Source organism: Eublepharis macularius, chromosome 17 (assembly GCF_028583425.1).
Source record: "Eublepharis macularius isolate TG4126 chromosome 17, MPM_Emac_v1.0, whole genome shotgun sequence".
In the NCBI taxonomy this organism is placed as follows: domain Eukaryota; kingdom Metazoa; phylum Chordata; class Lepidosauria; order Squamata; family Eublepharidae; genus Eublepharis; species Eublepharis macularius.
In genome coordinates this window covers 13,029,341-13,051,517 of record NC_072806.1, presented here as the reverse complement: position 1 = coordinate 13,051,517, position 22,177 = coordinate 13,029,341, and the positions used below count along the sequence as shown (strand labels likewise).

The 22,177-nt window shown below is 45.1% G+C and overlaps 1 protein-coding gene across 1 annotated transcript in view; it reads right to left on the bottom strand.

The window, feature by feature from the left end:
• Positions 1-22,177, bottom strand: part of PRDM2 (PR/SET domain 2) — a 67,330-nt gene that overhangs the window by 17,178 nt on the left and 27,975 nt on the right. Inside the window, exons 5-6 of the mRNA XM_055001674.1 lie at positions 21,597-21,749; positions 11,588-11,714 (exon numbers count right to left, since the gene is read on the bottom strand). Coding sequence (XP_054857649.1) covers positions 11,588-11,714; positions 21,597-21,749 — 280 coding nt within the window. The remainder of the gene's footprint in view (positions 1-11,587; positions 11,715-21,596; positions 21,750-22,177) is intronic.

The following is a 22,177-nucleotide window of genomic DNA, read 5'->3' as shown; positions in this document are numbered from 1 at the left end:
ATGAGAACAGCGATAAAAAGAATAAAAATGAAAAAAAAGGACCAAATGAGTATATGCATGTCGACAGAGCAGAAGATTACTGGAGGAAAGAGAGAGAGAACAGCCGTGTTGGTCTGTCGTTACAGAAATCTTTCGAAGGGGAAGACTCCTGCCCACCTCACCTGATGGCGAGGGCCAGGGTTTTCTTTAAAAAAATAAATAGGGTTTAAAATTGAATATATAGAGCTAGCATGGCTCAAGTGACAGCTCACTGACCCAGGAACTTAGCCAAGAGCTCCTTTTGGGAAATGGGATCAGTAGTGCTCTTTCTCACAGGGACCCTGGAAGGATTAATGAAATAAACAGATTTACAGCGTTTTGCTTACTGTGAGTGCTATATAAATAACCTAATTCTCTCATTTGCTCCCTTGCAACCTCTTTATAAACACATCAAAGTGACAAGAACCTGCTTGTTCTTGACCTGGAGGCTGGGGTAGGTTTCTGATCCAAGATATGTGTGCTTTGAAAGGTGCATGCTAGCCACTTGTGGGACTACACTACTCCCACTCATGGCAAAGCTTCAGAAAGCCATCAGGTTACCTAGCGAAGTCCCTAACTAGTAGGAGGAAGAGGAGGAGAAGTCCCATTTCTAAAAGTCATACTCTGTGATCGCTGCGATGCAGGTTAACAGCCTAGAAATACAGCAACACCAAAAATGATCTTTGGGAATGGCTTGACACTACTTGCTTGGGGATTGTGCTATCGAGTATCCCTTTCTATCGGGCATCCAGAAAGCTGAAGGAGTTTGTGTCACAAGGATTCATTGCTAGGAAGAAGCGCAAAACAAAACCAGGAACTCTCAAGCTTGCCAGGTCTATAGAAACTCAGAAAAACCTGCCGGGTGTTTAGCAAAAGAGCAGGAATAAAGCCAAAACCATCCAACATGATGAAAGCCCAATTTTCCAATTCTGTAGCCGATCAAAAGCCGCCTCTGTTAAGGCACAACCATCAACTCATTTCAAAACTTCTAGGATTTAATTATATTTCCAACTCAATATATTACACCTATAAATTACATTTGGCTAGGGAGTCCTCCCTAAACAGGAATTTTCAGAAGCAAATACAAGTTGAAAAGATACTGGCTTAGGTCCCAAAAACTTTGGTGTGCCTAAGGACTTGTGTGTGCACAGCGGGATTTCTGACTTTTCATTTTTTCCTTCGCCAATGCCCCCAAACCTTCCTCAAATTAACGAACAAAAAACAAACAGCTTCCCTCGACACACAAGACTGTAGTTTAAGAAATGCAAAGCCCATCGACTCCATTAGATGCACAGAAATAGCTATACAATCCTTTGGGTTCTGGGCCCACTTCTCAGCAGTGAATGCTGAAAGCTGCCATGAAAAGTTAACAGCAGTTCAAGCTTAAATGCCTTTTGCCGAGAGGTTTACGGAAAAATTCCAAGAGGGTTACGTCAGCCTTTCGACATCTTTAGAGTCCAACTACAGAATATTCGGAGCTTGACAAATTTACCTCTGCACCTGTTAGCCTCAAAGCATGCCTATTAGAGCATAGAGGGGGAAAAATCTTTCCTTTTTCAGGCTTGTTCAGAACTCAGCAAGGCAGTTGGCACCAGCTATGTGAGAAATGGCACCGAGCAGGGACTGACAATGGGTCACAGTTCACATGTGAATGGGTCTGATTCCGGAAATCTGAAAGTTTGGAAAGGAACCAGTCCCCTTTGGAGGTTGCCTTCTCCTGTCCTTCCCTCCCCTGCTCAGAGTCACTTTTGATTTTATTCATTTTGTTGATTCATACTGTGCTCATCAACTCCCAGGAGAACTCAAGGCAGCCTAGGCTAAAATAGATACACAAAGTGGGGAAAAAATCTAAAAGCTGTAAATATTCAGTAAGAATATAGTAAAACTCAGTAAGAACTTAGATGAGGCAGATCATAAAGATATAATTTTAAGCAGTAGCGAGAAAACCAAATAGACCTGATGTTATCTTTGCAGCATTCTGAGCAACCTCAGAGCCGGAGACTTTGAGAAAAGTTATATCCCCAATGAACAGACAAAGGGCATTGCAACAGAAACAGAAAATACAATGTTACTGCAAAGAACAGCTTGCCATTACACCAGAACCAGCCAACTATGGCTTGTGTTTGTCGTCCAAATGGGCTGCAAAATCAAAGGGGCTAACTATGGACGGTGCTAAAAAGTAAGTAATTGACACATGAGAGGAGGGAGGAAGAAGAGGCAGAAATGTGACAGCAAAAGCTAATTCCAGATCCTCCGAGCCACAATTTTGGAAGACTGGAAATGGTATATGAGGACCAATCCGACATATCCAGCGATGCCAAGCTGATTCTAAACTTTGAGCAGATTATAAATTCAAAGCCTGCACCTATCCACAAACATATTGTAATGCAAGAAGCAAGTCCAAATGCTCTTTGGACTTGCTTCTTGCATGGGACCTGGGAAAAGCAGAGCTTGGGGACAATCATATTAGAACGGGGATGAGGAGGCCCATGTGGGGTGTCTGCCCCCTTGAGGATGAAGAGCGGGCTACGGCCACGCTGCCCTCAACCGTTATCTTCTTCCCCAAGAGAGACCACAGGAAGCGGATGGTTCCACCCCTTGGCTCCAGGAAGTGAACAAATATTTATTTAAAAACAATCAAAACATCATTAGAAATAAATAAAATAGTATCAGATTCTAAGCCAACCTAGAAGAATGTCAAAATCTAACCCCCCTCAAAGAAAACCCAGTAAAACAAAGTTTAAAAAATTAGGAGACAGTGCTCAGAGGAGAGGTAGTCAAGTGCCTGTGAAAACAACCACCTGGGTGCCTGAAAGATCAGGCGCCACATGAGTAGTTGTGGGAGCAGGTGGTATTCCAGAAAGCAAGGAGCCATTACAGGAGGAGCCCTCTTTGGCACTGTGCAATTTGGAAGGTGTGGACAACACACAGAGAAAGGTCTCAGCCGGCGACTTAAGTGAGGTCATTTGGGAGTAGGTGGCCCTGAATGGCCAGCTGTCTCTTGAAGATGCCACTCTAGGTCTCCCCCTCCCCTCCAGCAGTCTCTCCATGCAAGATGCCTTAGCCGCTCCACTGGGGCTCACTATTGCCTTTCGTTAAAACTGAGGACGTGCAGAAGAGACTGTGCGGCCTTTTGCAACGGGGAAATAGCAGCTCAACAGCAAACTAGGAGCCAAGCATGCACCCCGAACCCTCGAGGACTGAGAGAGCGCCTGCACACTTGTCCAAAACAGATGGACTGCCCTGAACATACCAATACAATGAGCGAGAGGAAAGAGCACAAGAAACTCTCCCACAGTCTCAGTCCTTTCCACAGACTCTGGCTCAGTGAAGATGACTGGCCTAACTCTGGACTGTACACATTCAGACTCCCCCCGCCCCAATACCCTGCATGAAGAAAGCTAGTATGTCAGATAAAAAACTAGGCTACAGCCCATCTCCTTGACATGCTAGTTGTCTACAGGCAGGGATCCTCTTTTAACAGATGAGCAGTCAGTCATGTAGGCCCCAGTCTTCAATTTGGAGTGCTACTGCCAAGACTCCGGGGGCTGTGTTTCAAAGTCACAAGGGACAGGAATCCTATTTTGGGAAAAGCCTCGAGGCAGAGCATGGGGTCATCTTGTACCTGGTGTTGGAAAAGAGGAAAAAGTCACAAGCTGGCAGGAAAACTGTACTGGCCAGGAAGCACGGCTCATCTCCATGGGAGACTGGTCATTTACTGCCCCTTTTTGAGAGTACGATTCTGTGCCTCAAAAAACCCCTGCCCAAAGAAAGGCTGGGAAAAAGCCAGGTTAAAAACAACAAAAATAAAATGCAAACTGGATCCCATGAAGACAACAGACAACAAAATAAAAAGACAGAGAAGAAAAAGCAAAATGGATAAAGATTAAAGGCCTTGCTTTTATTTTTTATTATTTTTGTCGATAAGGAGAAAATTCCAAAGATGCTGCTGTGCTGGTCAAAGTGTGGGATGAGCAGGGTGGCTTCTGGTCCCCTGCCCCTGGGGAAGATAATCTTGGCACCAATAAACGTTTTATCTTTAAAAGGTTCCAAATGATGCTCTATACAGGTACAGAGTCCATGTGTGTGAGTGTGCAGAGATCATGAAGAAAAAACGTAAGTGGGCACAAATGTATTTAAAGGACATCTTTTCTATATTGTGGTATAGGTGTTAAGAGTATCAGACTAGAATCTGGGAGACCCAGGTTCGAATCCCCCGCTCTGTCATGGAAGCTTGCTGGGTGACCTTGGGCCATTCACACACACTCAGCCTAACCTACCTCACTGAGTTGTTGTGAGGGTAAAACGGAGGAAGGAAAAACACAGTAAGCGACTTTGGGTCTCCACTGGGAAGAAAGGCAGGGCACTTCATGAAATAAATAATATTCCATTCTATACTGTCCTGTGATCAGGCAGATGTGAAGGGCGGTGATAACAAACCAGTTGTGGTCGGTGAATTCAGATATGGCAGCAAACCACAATTTGTATTACTTGTGGTTTGAAATCCCAGTTTGGCGCCAACCAACAAATCCCAACTTGTTGGTTTATCTATCTTATGTCCTATGTGCACATATTCGGAAGTAATCCCAGCGGGTCCCGTTGGTGAGAATACATGAAAGGGATGGAAGTGAACGTTCAACTGAAAGCCATATAACTTGCATTAGTTGCAACTAACCCATGCCTTTTTCTGATTAGGGCCTGTCAGTTTTGATATAGAATCAGAGGGTTGGAAGATACCTCCAAGGTCATCTAGTCCAACCCCCTGCACAATGCAGAAATTTACAACTCCCTCCCTCCCTCACCCCCAATGACTCCTGCTCCATGCCCAGAAGATGGCAAAACCCCTCCACGATCCCTAGACAAACTGGCCTGAAGAAAATGCTACCTGACCCCAAGGTGGCGACCGGCCTTACTCTGGGCATGTAAGAAGGGGCCACAAGAACTAAGCCCTGATGTAACGCTTCTTGCCCTCTCTCTCATGATCTGCCTAGGTTAGCAGTGTGCATTTTTACCACGGTGAGGGGATATCAATGCCTTCCAATTCACATCATTATATTTTATACAAAATAATAAAATTCTTCACCTATTAGATGCAGCCATCCAACATTGTTTCAATTTTTCCGAAATTTGTGTTACAGAGGGAGAAAACATACATATCAGTCTCTGTAATTAGCCTATAACTTCTGCAGCTGGCCTAAATTTGTGTTCTATTATCATTTGCAAACATCCCAAACTTAAGCTCAAATCCCCCCCCCCATTCATATTATTAGAAACTCACCGATTATCAGATCCAGAGGAGTTAGCTGTGTTAGTCTGTAGTAGCAAAATCGAAAAGAGTCCAGTAGCACCTTTAAGACTAACAACTTTACTGTAGCATACTGGACTCTTTTCGATTTCCCCGACTATCAGATTCTCTCGGTTACTAAATGATGTTGGGGACCGTTTGGGTGACGAATCCGAAAGATTTAGCTACTTTCTTCACTCATAGTCAGCATCTGCAGCAGTTAGGAATTCACAACAGTGCCCAGAAACCAACAGCAGTTTTAACCTGATACAGAGAACGTGGAACAGAGTTTGCGCCCTGACTAGGGATGTGCGTTTCGGCATTCAGAATGCCGAAAGAATGCCGAAACAAAAGTGTTTCGGCTTCTTTCGGGGAATGCCGAAACGTTTCGGGGAATGCCGAAACGTTTCGGGTAGCCGAAAGAAAAAAGCCGAAACGTTTCGGGATTCTTTCGGCTTTCTTTCGGCTTTTCTATGGGAAAATGCCTCCGTCTTCCAGGACGCCTGGAGGAGGCATTTTCCCACCGAATAAGCCCAAAATTGGTGGGGACCTTCCTCTAACCCTTCTCTAACAACCACCCAAGTTTCAGACAGATTGGACTTTGGGGGGCCATGTTATGGCCCCCCAAAGCAGGTCCCCCCATCCTCCCATAAGAAAGCGAAGGAGCAGCATATTGTTAGCATGCTGCTGCTGATCTTTCTTCATTATTTCCTATGGGGAAAAAATGAAGAGGCAGGCTTCCTTTGCCAGGGGTGGCATTTTGCATGCAAAATGCCCCCCAGCCCTCAGGGGCCCTTCTCCCACCCCTCCTCCCACCCCCCACCAAGGCTCAGCCTGCTCCCACTTGGGGGGGCCATTTCATGGCCTCCCCAAGTAGGTGCTCTAATCTCTACCACTGACAGCTGGGGGAGGCTTGTGTTGCCAGGGGTGGCATTTTGCATGCAAAATGCCCCCCAACCCTCTGGGGCCCTTCTCCCACCCCTCCTCCCACCCCCCACCAAGGCTCAGCCTGCTCCCACTTGGGGGGGGCATTTCATGGCCTCCCCAAGTAGGTGCTCTGCTCTCATCTCTACCACTGACAGCTGGGGGAGGCTTGTGTTGCCAGGGGTGGCATTTTGCATGCAAAATGCCCCCCAGCCCTCTGGGGCCCTTCTCCCACCCTTCCTCCCACGCCCCACCAAGGCTCAGACTGCTCCCACTTGGGGGGGGGCATTTCATGGCCTCCCCAAGTAGGTCCTCTCAGCCCCTAAAGTCCACCCCTTACAGCCCCACACAAACCCAATTCCCCCCCAGCTGCCACACACAGACCCAAATCCCCACATTAGCCCCTCACAGACCCAAATCCACCCCCACCTGCCCCACACCCATAACCCCAGGAACAGGCTGGCAAAGGCCAGCCCTCTCCCTTTGTTCCCTGTGCTGGGAACTTCTAAACTCTCTTTCCCTGGGCAATTCTGCACAGCCCAGGGGTGCCACAATGGTGGGCACACTTCTGAGTGCCAGCTGGTCCCTGTGAAAGAGCACCTGAACCACAGACACCCTCCCTCAAATTCCCCCACCACCTACAGAGATGGCTGGCCAGCCAGCCCCATTGTTCCCTATGATGGGAACCAACTGCACAACAAAGAATAAAACAAGAACAACACAAAATAAAGTTTTAAAAAAATTATATTCTCCCTTCCAAAGTACAAGTAGGCAAAGCATTATGACACATTACACCAGCAGTCCCCCACACAGAAAAATTAAAACAAAACTCACTTAACATCAGAGAATCACAAAGCATGATTCCTGTCAAAAACACTTTATTTCTTGAACAGCTTTAGGTTACACAGCAGGGGGGAACACCAAAGGGCATGGCAGCACTATCTTACACAAAAATAACACAACTCACTTAACATCAGAGAATCACAAAGCATGATTCCTGTCAAAAACACTTTATTTCTTGAACAGCTTTAGGTTACACAGCAGGGGGGAACACCAAAGGGCATGGCAGCACTATCTTACACAAAAATAACACAACTCACTTAACATCAGAGAATCACAAAAACACAATTCCTGGCAAAAACACTTTATTTCTTGAACAGCTTTAGGTTACACAGTAGGAGGGCACAACAGGGCATGATAGCAATGTACTACAAAAAATAATACAACCCACTTCACCGTTTTTGACAGCAATTGTGTTTGTGTGATTCTCTGATGTGAAGTGAGTTGTGTTATTTTTGTGTAGTACACTGCTTTCCTGCTCTGTGGTGCCTTCCTACTGTGTAACCTAAAGCAGTTACAGAAATAAAGTGCTTTTGACAGCAATTTTTTGGGGTGATTCTTTAATGTGAAGTGAGTTGTATTATTTTTGTGTAAGATAGTGCTGCCATGCCCTTTGGTGTTCCCCCCTGCTGTGTAACCTAAAGCTGTTCAAGAAATAAAGTGTTTTTGACAGGAATCATGCTTTGTGATTCTCTGATGTTAAGTGAGTTTTGTTTTAATTTTTCTGTGTGGGGGACTGCTGGTGTAATGTGTCATAATGCTTTGCCTACTTGTACTTTGGAAGGGAGAATATAATTTTTTTAAAACTTTATTTTGTGTTGTTCTTGTTTTATTCTTTGTTGTGCAGTTGGTTCCCATCATAGGGAACAATGGGGCTGGCTGGCCAGCCATCTCTGTAGGTGGTGGGGGAATTTGAGGGAGGGTGTCTGTGGTTCAGGTGCTCTTTCACAGGGACCAGCTGGCACTCAGAAGTGTGCCCACCATTGTGGCACCCCTGGGCTGTGCAGAATTGCCCAGGGAAAGAGAGTTTAGAAGTTCCCAGCATAGGGAACAAAGGGAGAGGGCTGGCCTTTGCCAGCCTGTTCCCGGGGTTATGGGTGTGGGGCAGGTGGGGGTGGATTTGGGTCTGTGAGGGGCTAATGTGGGGATTTGGGTCTGTGTGTGGCAGCTGGGGGGAATTGGGTTTGTGTGGGGCTGTAAGGGGTGGACTTTAGGGGCTGAGAGGACCTACTTGGGGAGGCCATGAAATGCCCCCCCCCCAAGTGGGAGCAGTCTGAGCCTTGGTGGGGGGTGGGAGGAAGGGTGGGAGAAGGGCCCCAGAGGGCTGGGGGGCATTTTGCATGCAAAATGCCACCCCTGGCAAGACAAGCCTTCCCCAGCTGTCAGTGGTAGAGAAAAGAGCACCTACTTGGGGAGGCCATGAAATGGCCCCCCCAAGTGGGAGCAGTCTGAGCCTGGGTGGGGGGTGGGGGGAAGGGTGGGAGAAGGGCCCCTGAAGGCTGGGGGGCATTTTGCATGCAAAATGCCACCCCTGGCAACACAAGCCTCCCCCAGCTGTCAGTGGTAGAGATTAGAGCACCTACTTGGGGAGGCCATGAAATGGCCCCCCCAAGTGGGAGCAGGCTGAGCCTTGGTGGGGGGTGGGAGGAGGGGTGGGAGAAGGGCCCCTGAGGGTAAGGGGGCATTTTGCATGCAAAATGCCACCCCTGGCAAAGGAAGCCTGCCTCTTCATTTTTTCCCCATAGGAAATAATGAAGAAAGATCAGCAGCAGCATGCTAACAATATGCTGCTCCTTCGCTTTCTTATGGGAGGATGGGGGGACCTGCTTTGGGGGGCCATAACATGGCCCCCCAAAGTCCAATCTGTCTGAAACTTGGGTGGTTGTTAGAGAAGGGTTAGAGGAAGGTCCCCACCAATTTTGGGCTTATTCGGTGGGAAAATGCCTCCTCCAGGCGTCCTGGAAGACGGAGGCATTTTCCCATAGAAAAAAGCCGAAAGAATGCCGAAATAATGCCGAAAGAATCCCGAAAGCTGAAAGCCGAAAGAGATTCTTGTTTCGGCTTTCGGCTTTAACGATAGAGAATCTTCTTTCGGCTTTCTACTTTCGGCTATAGCCGAAAATTTTTGGCTTGCACACCCCTAGCCCTGACCCTAGACAACACTTCCCTAGTTATACATTTACATGCAAAACTGTGCTGATATTGCTTGAATCTCTTGTGTGGCATATACAACTACCTGCGAGAAGCCTGAAATGCACCAGGATCACTGTGCTGAGCTATCTTTTAGCATCACAACAAACTGGAAACTGATGTTGCCCAGTAACTGGGAAAACTCCTGAGTTTAAAACAGCTACCCACGTAGAATGAGATACTGAATTGCTTGATCATTGGTCACTTGTGCAAGTATCAAGAATAATCTAGTGCTGAAAGCACATTTGGCTGTGTGATGAGCACACCACCATCAGAGAATTACTATGAAATTCAGCTTTCACTGGAAAACTTTAGTGTTCCCCCCTCCCAAATCAAAACATATAGAGATGTGTGTAAACAAGCAACCCCCACCCCCCCAATATTCAAAAGTATTATTATTATTATGGACTGGTTTTGCTTAAGACAGCTAACAAATCCAGCTTGCCAGAATCAACAGAGCTTGGCTAGTTTGCTGCCCAGTCGCTAGACGTGCAGACTGGTATTTACTCTGCATGGAAGGAAGTTCCAACTTTGACAGGCTGTGGCTCTGGGGCAGGGCACACATTCCCTTGCAGCAGGTCCCAGTCTGACCTTCACATCTTCAAGAATCTCAAGCTGGGCTTGGAAAAGAAGTTTCCCTGCCTGAGAACCAGAAGAGCTGTTGCCACTCAGAGTGGACATCAACCAAGTTAGATGGACCACTAGGTCTTGCTAGGGCTGAACCAGCTTCATACTTCCAATGGGATTACTTCTAAATAAGTGCACAGAAGGACTCAAATAGGGTTTTTTTTCTTTCTTTCTACACCATTCTCTTTTGTTGAATTCACCTAGTTTTCTGCCAGTAACTGAAATATCATGCATTATGTTCACTGGGACACGGATGGCTTCTGAAAGGTGGATCTGATTGAAATAAAAACTAACTTACTGGGACTCCTTTCTCCACATGCAGGACAGAAACTTCCCAAAACAGGTAAAAAGAAGTAAACTCAATGTTATTGTTAGTAAATAAAATGCTTTTTTAAAATATCAAAACGCTTGAGGATCGTTACTATGACAGTGGCTACAATGACCCTGAAGTTCCAATTCAAGACGATCTGCAAATAATCAGTCCCAAAAACTTGGTTATACTGGAACAGGAAAGCCTAAATATGACAGCCATTTTTTAAATTATATGTTTTTTTAAAAAAAACCTCTGGCATACTCCGTTTTAGAAGGGGGGAGTCCTTTTTCCTTTTTGCCTGCCCTGACTTTGTTTCAGTCAAAATATTTCCAATCATGGAATCCATTAGCTAAAATATGCTTTTAACATGCTTATATGGGGACTCCCCCCATATCTCCCCTGAATATTGACTAATCTTTTCCTAACAACCTTCAGAATAAATGACAGTGGGCATGTCTGCCGATCAGCCCCCAGCCTGTTCATTTGAAAAGCAGACCCCAACCATATCCAGACATTTAAAATTAAACACCAACGTCAGCTTTCCAGCATAGTGTTGCAAATATACTGCTGTAAAGAAAGAACGAAGGAAGGCAAGTGCCATGTCTGATGAATCATCCCCCAAATTTCAACATCACACAGATATAAACTCTGAATTCAACATGGACAAGTTCTTCAGAAAGAGAGGTGCCATTTGCTACCTGAGTTCATAATATTTAACAAAAACATCCCCGTGCTAGTATAACAACTCAAGTTGTTTGTGGCCTTCATGCCATCAAATGTGCTACGTTTATAATCTGCAGAGTAGATCTGCTAACAAATGCCATAAAACAAATGACAGCAAGTGCAGCGAAACCACTCTTCAAGCAACTGGAAAAACAATTGCTCCACTCTTCAAAAATGTGTGAAATGAGGACTTGTTAAAATTCTTTAAATAGAAACTAACACAAATCCCCATTAAACAAAACTCGAGTCGTGTCATTCCCTCGTTCCCAAGTTTAACCAACTTCTCGTTTCAAAGCTACACCCCTACAAAGAACAGTGAACTCCCTCCTGCCCGCCTTAGAATTACAGAGAACGAAGATGATCTTAACTGTGACGAAGGGGAGGGGAAAGGGGGGGGGGGAAGAGACGGCAGAATATGTTCCTTTAACTGAAAACTAAATTGAGCAGGCAGGCAGGCGGGTCTAGAAAAGGTCACACAGAGCCGGACATACTTGCTTGTCCGACACTCCTTGCGGAAAGTATTAAGAGTGACTTTTTAATGGCCCAAGCAGGATCTAGGGGAAGAGAGAGAGAAGTCTGCCCTTTTCATCATGCCACTCCCAAAGACGTCTTCCCTCTCCTCAAGTCAGCTCCATTCCCCCCACCGGAGGAGAGGCAAAAGTTCTTACCTTTCTTCGCTTTCGGAGAGTTCCTCTTGCTCCGGTTGCTGGCTCTCTCTTCTTCAATAGCAGCTGCTATCTCTGGGTTGTCTTCCCCATTGTACCACACCAAAAGCTCTTCGCCAGGCTCAATTGGCTGGAGGAATAAAAAGGGAGACGACAGGACACCAATCAAGCAGGAGGTTGTTAGCAAGAGGGAGAGAAGCAGGCTCAGGGCCAGAGGGCGTGGAGCTTGCTGTGCGGATTACAAACAGCTGTACTCTGCACTAAGAACAGATTTCCTAACTGCCTGCCTGGCCAAACAGGAAGGACTCTTTAACCCTTCGAGGCTTGTGCAAGCCGATCCATCCGTTCTGCCGCGTCACAGAGAGGCTGAGCCAGACAGGAAAGAAAAGGAAATTGCAACAAGCCCCTCTGCTGGAAGGAGGACTACATTTACCCAGTGGCACCAGCCATGACTTGCCAATTTAATGAAAAAACAGCCATTCTCCGCCTTAGTCAGCAAGGAGCTTTTAGGACCAATGCGGACAAGCTGCCACAGCCGACCCACTTTGGAAGGCAAGAGGAGAAAAACAAAAATATAATTAACACAGATTACTAATCGCTGTGTGAGCTTCTTAGCGAGGAAATGGGACTGCATTTAGCACTGACGACTGTCATCTCCTACTATAATTTACATATTTAACAATGGAAAAAACATTACAAGGTGGAAAGGATGCAAATATTTAGCAAGGTTTGCATTTTCTTTTTAAGTCTGATCAGCACACACATTCCCCCGCCCCCGAAGGACAGTGTGATGCAGTGGGTAGAGTGTCAGATTACCAAAACCCCAGTTCAAACCACACGCACTACCATGAAGCTCGCTGGATGACCCTGGGACCCTACCTTGCAGGATTGTTGTGAGGGTAAGACAAAGGACCTCAGTGGAGGAAGGCAAAACCCCCAAATTTACGCTGCTCAAAAAACTACAATCTCTCTATGTGGTCACTGGCAAGCTTCTCAGCCCATCACCCACAATACAGGGATAACAGCAGTGGCTTAAGATTGCTGCAAAGGCATGAAACATTTCAAACACTGCAAAATGTGCTCTGCAGATGCAGTGGTAGACCAAGCACTGATTCACAGACAAATTATTTATTATTTGCTTCATTTATGCTCTACCTTTGTCCTCCAATGGGGGCCCAAAGTAGCTTACGTTGTTCTCATCCTCTTACATTTTATCCTCACAACCACCATCCCGAGAGTCAGGTTAAGCTGAGAGCATAACTGGCCCAAGGTCAGGGGGGATTCGAACCTGGATCTACCAGATCCCAGTCTGACGCTCTATTCACTACACAACACTGATGCAAGTAACCCCAAATGAATTCATTTTGGATTTTAAACATGATTTCTAACCACTACAAAACTACAGTTCTTTTCCTGGCTAGGGAGAGGGCCGGACTGGAAAAAGGCTGCATGGATGCCACAGGTGTCACCCCCTCCACACTAACGGGGTTTTTTTTTCAAAGGGAAGTGAAAACTGACGAATCCAGAGGCTCCATTAAGCCCCTTGTCAGTTTCAGTCCTTACACCACATTTCAGACCCCTAATTGATGCTGGGAGTGAGTGAAACTGACTAAGGGCATGGCTGTACTTGGCCTAGAGGCTACTTAGCTGTGGCTCAGGGGAAGGCTCCAGCACTGCAGTGGTTAGAGTGAGCTGCTGAGAATTTATTTATTTTTATATATTTATTTACGTCATTTATAGTCCGCCTTTCTCACTGAGACTCAAGGCTGATTACACAGTATGAGGTTAATACAATCAGTATCAAGTACATACCAATACAATAAGGTAAACAGACACAAGTTTAAAAGACGTAGCATTAGCAAGGATCCAAGACAGAGTAGAAAAAATACTGGAGCAAAACATAATCAGTTCTAGGACTAACATTAGACAACATGGAGCACTGGTGGTACATAGGAGTACATATTTAAAGCAGCAGCAAATATATAAGGCAAAAATAGTGATGAAGTCTATGATCCCCAACTCATTAGTGAAGCATCTGAGACCCCATCTCTACAATACAGCCCTCCCATTTGAGTAAAAAGCCTTTTTGAATAATTCGGTTTTGCATCGTTTACGGAAAGCCAGGAGAGTGGAGGCTCTTCTGACTTCCTTAGGCAGGTCATTCCACAGGATAGGATATAGATTGCCACCCATCCATGAGCCATGCTCATAAGGTGAGCTTGGGGCAGCCACCCTTTCAATCCAATCTATTTTACTAAATTGTTGTGAGGGCACAGCACAGGAGGGGAGAACCGCATATGCCAAGACGAGATCTGTGGAGAAAGAGTGGGATAAAAATGGGACAGAAGAGCCTCTTCTCTGCTCAACTCCCCCACCTGTACACATACTCAAAGCTTGGCTGAGGGGAAGTCAACATAAGCCCCTTGCAGTAATAGATATAGACTTTGTCCCCCCACATCTTTGTTGGCCTCCTTCAGATACCAGGCAAAAGCTCTCTGACACCAAAGGGTGACTGACACACGTTGGTTCTCTGTAAATTTTTGTGGCAAATAGGAATGCGCGCTTTATGTGGTTTCTTTTCTTTCCCCTTTTTTCCTGCATACCTTTTGTCATTTTACAAAGGTCTCTTTTTAAAACTTGGTGAAATGAGAACCTCACATCTACATCATATACGAGATCTCTGGATCTCAGAAGCTGATATGGGTCCGGCTTTGAAGTGGGCACATGCAAAAGAAGCCTGGTGCAGAGGCTAAGGAACTACTTTGCGGGCACAAGAGCCCAGTTTTGCTCCCTGCCACTTCTGGTTACAAGGACTTCAGTGAACGGGTGACAGGAAAAGACCCTTCTCCACCTGGGATCCGGGAGAGCCACTGCAAATCATAGCACACGATACTGATGCTGACAGAGCAACAGTCCAACATGGCATGAAGTCACTTCATGTGCACATCAGCTTATGCTCAGCATGGTGTCTTTGAATGCAATACAATATTGGACGCAATATTGTATTGCATGCAATATGAGGCCCATCCCCAACCCCTAGAAACTTCATCTGGCAGTGCTTCAGAAATTTTGCTCTGCATTGCCCACAGACTTCCTATTTTTTTAAAAAAATTACACACTATTTTCCCATGCTGTCAAATGACGGAAATTTACAACCTCAACACTGATTTTTTTTTTTAAAGGAAACAGAAAGCAAATCCTTATACATCAATCAAGATCAAACCCTCTAGAGGTGAACCTTTTCAGAAGCCAGACACGAAAGGAAGTTTTTCAGACTGCAAGCAAAAAGGAATGATTCCTTAATTTCAAAGGGAGGCCATAGCAGTAAAGACCCTGCTTCCAGGAGAAAATGTCCCTACAGTGTGGAGAGGGCCTGGTTTGGCCAGAAAGAGGCTGGGAGGCTCAATATAAAGAAAGAAGGCATCTCCGGTCAGGTATTACGCTGGGCATTCTCTAAATAGAGTCCCCAGTGTTTTGCTTTTCTTTAAAAAGATGTGTGGGGACCAAATTTTGGACTGGGAAGCGGGGGGGGGGGGTAAAGCCTTTCCTTCTGCACTATTTTCCTGACATGAAATGGCTCTGAGGAAGCATTACACCACTTTACAATACTGGTACTTGCATGTTTGTCTCAGTGGGCCAAAGAGCATCTCCAGGATGCTGCTTCTGGTTTAAAGAAAACCATCTATTTAACGAAAAATAAAATGCTTGGAGCCCTGTTCACAGAACGTGTAGTATCACGTCTCAGACTTAGGTCTCAGACCCTATAGGATTTTATAGGCCCAAGCCAACACCTTGTGATGGGCCTGCAACCACCATGGGAAGCCAGCACAGCTACTGAAGCCAAAGGTGCAGAGGCATGCATCTCCTTTCATTTTAGCTTTTTGTCCAGCTATCCAGGCCATAAAGTTGTTTTGCATTTTTTCTAATGACAGCTAGGTGCTACAAATAAAACACTAAGTGAGCTGTGACTCACTTCTGAAGAAGTGAGTTGTGACTCACGACAGCTTATATCCTTCCACAAATTTTGTTAGTCTTGTAGGTGCTACTGAACTCTTGCTCTTTTCTAGTAAAGGACTAAGTGAGACAGAGTGAGTTCTCCTGGATTGGGAAGAGAAAAGGGCAAGAGATTCTGTCTGATTGTCTCCATCTTGGATGGAGATGTCTCCATCCATGAAGCCAATCCCTCTGCCACTAAAGAAACCCAAGATCTTCTTTATTTACACAAAGGACTTTCGGACAACAACTCCAAAGTTAAAAAAGAAAAGTAGTAAATGACCACGTTTCACCAAAAGAAGGGCCTCAATAAGAGGTCTTAAGAATGGAAGGTGTGGAGGAACCATTCAGGAGATGGTGTTCCCTCAAGATCCCCAGGACACGTGAATTGTTATAGGTCAAAACCTGAACCTTGAATTGGGTCTAGAAACAAACTGATGGCCAATTCTGATGCTTGATGGCTGGCATGTGCTTCGCCAACTCACACCCGCTATCAGATGGGCAGTAGCATTCTCTACCAGCTATTATTCCTGTACAGTCTTCAAGGGTAGCCTCAGGCAGTAAGAGCTGCTGGACTTCTTACAGAAGGCCTGTTGCTCAGGGGGCACGGATTAAGAAATTAAGAAAGCAGCCTTCTGTTTTATTCCTATGTGCTAAAGGAAGCACTTCCCTTCCTTCTTAGAACTGTTCTTATTCCTGGTGCAAACCTCCCTCTGCAAACCTTGAGAAACATTGCCTCTTTTGACCATGAATCACACATTTCAGGCTTTGGAGGCAGGAGTAGTAACTCTAGTCATCCTCCTCCTGACCTGTCCCAGAGCTGCCACTGGGGTGGAAGGAGCCGCTGGGAAGAGTACAGTTACTTACTGTGTACTCAGAGCAGCAGCAGGAAAAAAAAATAACAAGCTACAGAGGCTGATCTGAAACCACCGGAAGTCCTGCCGAAAACTGAACTTGGTAGCACCCTCAGAATATCTTCCACGTTCCATATTGACCCATCGACGAATACATGAAGTTGTTTTTGTCCCAGCAGGCACCACTTTATAAGGATTTAAGGTGAACGATGCAAAACTGAATTCTTCAAAAGGGCTTTTTTGCACAGTTAGGAGGGCTGCATTGTAGGGAGATGATCTCAAAGAGATGCTACTCTAATGAGTTAGGGACCGCAGGCTTCACCACCACTATGTTACCTTACATCCTATGTGTTGCTTTCAGTATGTGCTCCTATGTACTACCTGTTGCTTTAAGTATGACCCTCCTGGGTAGTTCTATGCTGTCTGATGTCAGTCCTAGAACAGTTTATGCTCTGTTTCAGCATTTCTTCAACTGTGTTTTGGATTTCTGCTAATGTTATGTCTTTGTAAACTTGCATTTATTTACCCTGTGGCATCGTTTATTGAAATGTCCTTGATACTGACTGTGCTAATCTCACGCTATGTAATCTACCTTGAGTCTCAGTAAGAAAGGCAAACTATACATGATATAAATAAATAAATCCTGTTTGCCACTCCGATGCTGCAGCCTTTCAGACTACAAGTGGGCCAGGTTTGCCGGCGCAGGAGTCCAGACAATGAACCCCTCTGTTTCCCTCCACACATTCCAAGGGTGCATTTATGCTTCCTTAGAACTGACAGGTTGCTAAGTCTATTATTCTCTGCCCAGCAACACCTTTCCTGGATCCTTGAGCTCTGAGAGCAACCCAAGATCCTGGAATACTGTACCCTTAGTCCCTACTGTCAGTGGTCTTGAAGACGACTTGACAAAATCTGGCCATTCTCAGGCACATTCAGTGCAGTTTGGGGCCCCAAGATCCACATCACTGTTTTGATTCTTTCAAGGACGTCACCCCTCATTTGGGGTAACCCTGGTACTTCAACCAATAATCCCAAGGGCGCTATTTATCTTTCTCTTCTTAAATTGCAGGCAAAAGTAGCTCAGGCTTTGACTTAATTAGAAAATTATCCTAGCCCATGCAATGGAGAAAAAAACATTTCATCTTCAGAACATGTTCGAGCCAGTAATTAATACTGGGAAGGGCAGACAAATTTATTGCGAAACCAACACAAGCCGCAACATAGCTTCCAAAAGACCTTCTGGATTATTTTGCCCAAACAACATCTTGTTAAATGATTTTAAAAAATCCAGCAAGTGGGTTTTTTGGCATGCTAAACAGATCAGAGTAATCATTAGTGGTTAAGCCACATGATGCAGAGGAAAGTAACAACTACACTGGTGAAGGATCAATTAAAATTGATACTAATGAATCCTGTAGGCTTCTGAGACACCCCGGAAGACGCATGGGCTTATTTTGCAAGTGTTTCTGCCTTTCATTTGGTGGATCTACGGAATTAAGTATACCTTAAGTATCTCTTAAGTAATCCCATCAGAGGTCCAGGTATCTGTCCTGGACCTCTGATGGGATTGATCTCCCATGATGTAAGGGGAGCTATGGGAAACACAACAACAAAGGAGACGGCTAAAGTGGTGGAGAGCTCAGGCCAAGCACAATCTAACACAGTCTCTACACGAGACATCTGGCACATGAAGAATACATGTTGGGAGATACAATGGTAGCTGGGAAGGGTAGTTTAAAAAGACAGAGCCGGTGGCAGGGCTAAGGCTTTGCTATACACTGGCACTGTGTGAAGGGGCTGTGAAATGCCAGAAGGGAAACTTCTGCCCATTATAACCTCACCAGGTCCAATCCCGGCTCTGGAAGGCAGCTCCAGCCCATTTCTATTCCTCACTGCCCTCTGGTTGAGATCCCACTCAGTTTTAGACGGGAGAGGTGAAATTGTCAGAGCCTTGGGGGAGGCAAAGATGAAATTAACAAATCCTCTGAGGAACGATCTCTGCTGGCCCTGTCTTTTTAAACTATGCTTCCTGGCTAATATTGCGTCTCCTGACACTTGATGAACACGCGCCGAGGCCTCTTGTGTAGAAAGACTCACAGTTGAGAACTCACTTAAAAGCCTATTCTGGGGCAGTTAAGGGACCATTTCCCCCCATTAACACTATCTTCACAATGCCTTCTGGCAAAAGTTTTCCAAATGGTACAAGGACTTTTTTAAAATCTAAGCCCTATCATGAACGGATGCCCTTACTGCTGCTCACTGTGACAATTTCTAAAAGCCGTTTTTGCAAAGTGAAAATCGCTTCCATTTGCTTCAAAACTTTTAGCAGCTCTTCCAAAGGAGATGTCTGATGAATCCATTTGTCAGGTTGTTCTGGATTACAAGCATCCATGGAGAGTTGTGAATTCTTTCATGCTTACTTGACCCCGGCCCTTCCTGGCTCTTTGTATCAGGCTGCAAGACAGAAGGCCCTCTACTAACTGCCACAGTGAGTACAGTATTAACAAAGAGTGCGATGCCTGTGGTATTGAAAGAGGCCAAAACCAGCTTCCATCCTTAAGAGTGAACTCTTAGGTTAGTCAAAGCCTTGAGGATTGTACAACCGTTTCCAGCTTGCCATTAGGCCACAGCACAGTTCCTGGGTCTCTTAGATGACACCGATTTTTCTACACCCAGTTCAGTTCCAACCATAAACTAGCTGGTCTGGAGGATGAACGGCTGGCTTTCCGCAAACGATGCAAAACTGAATTATTCAAAAAGGCATTTTTCTCAGCTAAGAGGGCAGTGTTGTAGGAAAGGGGTCCCAGATGTTTTGCTAATAATTTAGGAACCACAGATTTTACCATTATGTTGCCTTACATATTATCTGTTGCTTTAAATATATAGTCCTATATACTACCTGTGCTTCATGTTGTTTAATGTCAGTCCTGGAATCGATTATGTTCTGTTTCAGCAATTCTTCAACCCTATATTGGATCCTTGCTAATACTATGTCTTTGTAAATTTGTATTCATTTACCCTAGGACATTGTTTATGGAAATGCTCTTGACACTGTATGGAAATGCCTGCCCTTGTCCTTGCCACTGATTGTACTAATCTCACACTATGTAATCCTCCTTGAGTCTCAGTAAGAAATGCGGAATATAAATGACATAAATAAATAAGAAAATAAACTAAGATGGTAGAGTTTGAGGACAGCAACCATGTCAGTTCTTCCGGACTTCTCAGCAGCTATAGATACAATTCACCATAACATTATTTTAAGCTGGAACAAGTAGAAGCACAATGTGGTGTCCCTATACTTGTTGAGACAGTCTCAGGGATTTATAACTGATTCCCTAGATCTCCATAGATGTCTAATTCTCTTTCAGGGTACCCTCTGTGTGACAGGACATGTGGGAGGGATGGAATCCACCAAGTTTGTGTACTTTTTTTCCTGTTGGGGTTTCTGTTGAAGTGTTGAAACAAGAGAGATCTAAACACAAAATGCTTCCTGCCTTTAAGGTGGTACAGCTTCCCTTAAACTGGAGAAAGGAAGAAAGGAAAATGCCGTGAATCAATGAAAGGGTTAAAATTTAAGAGAAAATCTGAAAGAGAATGCGGAGGCCGTCACGGACAGAACAATGGGAGGGAACAAAGCAGTAGAATCCACAGAGAAAGACAGGAGAGCAAAATCATCTAAAACAACCATGTTGGAAGGATCCACAAATATTTGATAGACATGGGTCACTATCCATGATATAAAGTAAACGTGTAAATCAAATCTTCTCCTGTAGGGTAATGCAGGGTTCCAGCACCAATTTAATATCTATATGCAGGTATGCATATCTATATGCAGGTTCCAAAGTTTGGCATCACTGATACACCGATGACACAGGAATACGCTGATGATTTAGTTACTTCTCAGTAGCATACCACCCAGGAATGAATTTCTTAAGTCAGTGACTGGATACTGGGAGGGCACAAGACTGAAAATGCAACCAGGTACGTAGTAATGGGTGATGTAGCGATGGATAGCGTCTCTAGGGACATGAGGAGTGTGAATGTTGGCGTTGGATGGTGTCACAAACCCACGTCCAACTCAGGCTTAGGGAGACCTTCCCCTACCCGGAGGTAAAACTTCTCCTCTTTAAGCCTGTGAAGCTGTATACTGGGCTGGGAAGCCTCTGGTAGCGTGGTTGATGTTAAGCTCCAACTTTCCTTCTTGCCCTACCCTTAAGGATTATTAAAAATGGTTACCCAGCCAAGTCTTAATAGGGGACAGATCAGGGGTTTGTGCTTCCCTTGAGCAGAAACTGGCACACAAGGCTTGGGGAGGTTCAAAAGGCAACAGGAGGTTTATTTACAGTAGGTTAAAGTCAAAAGGCAGGTAGGCAGATGTTTGAACTGAAGTAACAGAAAGGTTTTTGTATAGAAACTTCACTGGTGTGAGGCACTACACACTTGGTGTAACTCTAAGTTGCTGGCTTATTTCAGAGGTTTTGCTTATCAAATGCTCTACTTTCAAAGCACAGCCACAGCACGACTTCCCCTCCTCTCCAGACCTTAAGGGTGCTCCACTGAGACAAACCCTTCCTAGATACTGGGGAGGCGTTATATTATGAGCTATAACCCTGTTCCTGGCACTGAAGGGGAGACTCCTCTCTACCCACTTCCTTGGCCCTCTATAATTCCCAGATCTCTTGAGTCTAAGTAGGAGTTGGTGCTGGTTTTCCCCACTTCAGTCCTGGGACTAAAAGTGCTTCACAAACATTATGTCCTCTCACAGAGGATTTTCTGGCTGACCCTCTCTGGTCTAAAGCCAGGCTCCAACTCCCTTCCACTCTCTTGTTTTCTCTCCCACTCCAACTGACAGCTTCTCCAACATTCCATCCCCAACTGCCATTTCAGGCTAGCCACATTGGGGGCGGGGGGGGGGGGAGGAAACATGTCAATCATAGCTCACTGACTGGAAAACTCAGCATCTGAAGCTGAATCCGTCACAGATGGTATCACGCTTGCTCTAAAGAAAAAGTCTGACACAATCTTATTCGGAACATGAACTTTGTTACCATATAGATTGTTTCCCCCTTCCAGCTCCAAGCCAAAGCAAAGTTTCAGAGCGAGCAACAAGAAAAAGAACACAAAACAGGAATTAAACAAGATGGACACAGACGCATGGCTACCTTTAAGGTTTTGTAGTAAATGGTTCTGTTGATCTCCAAAGGGAAGAGATTCTGCTCTTTTCCGGAACGCGCCCAGTTTATATACCGGAGCCAGTTTCCCTTCTCTGGATCAGTAGCATCGACACACATCCACCCCAAGTTTGGGTAGTAGACCTTGGATAGTTGCATGGAAGGGGAAAAGAGAACAAAAGTTAGTATACATGAGAGAGTACACTACCCAGTTACATCCAGTTCGATATTTCGGTACTTCACTGGAGAAACAAAGCTTGCATTTTTAATACTACACAGGCGCTAACCATACACAGACCGGACGTCTTTAAAGTTTGGAAGCAACTCATGGTAGATATAAGCTGCTGAAACAAATCTTGCACTTTAAAAATGGCAGATAAGTGTATGAAGAAGCAGCTCTTGCCATTTATATTTTTAAAATCCCTCCTATACTGGTAGAAGGAACAAAGATTTTGTTAGATGACTAGCTTGCTCTTCCTCCAAGGAGCCCCATGTGGTATACATGGCCCACTCCTACCATTTATCTGTACCAAGCTTGTGATGATACTTATAGGCTGCACCCACATGGTGAA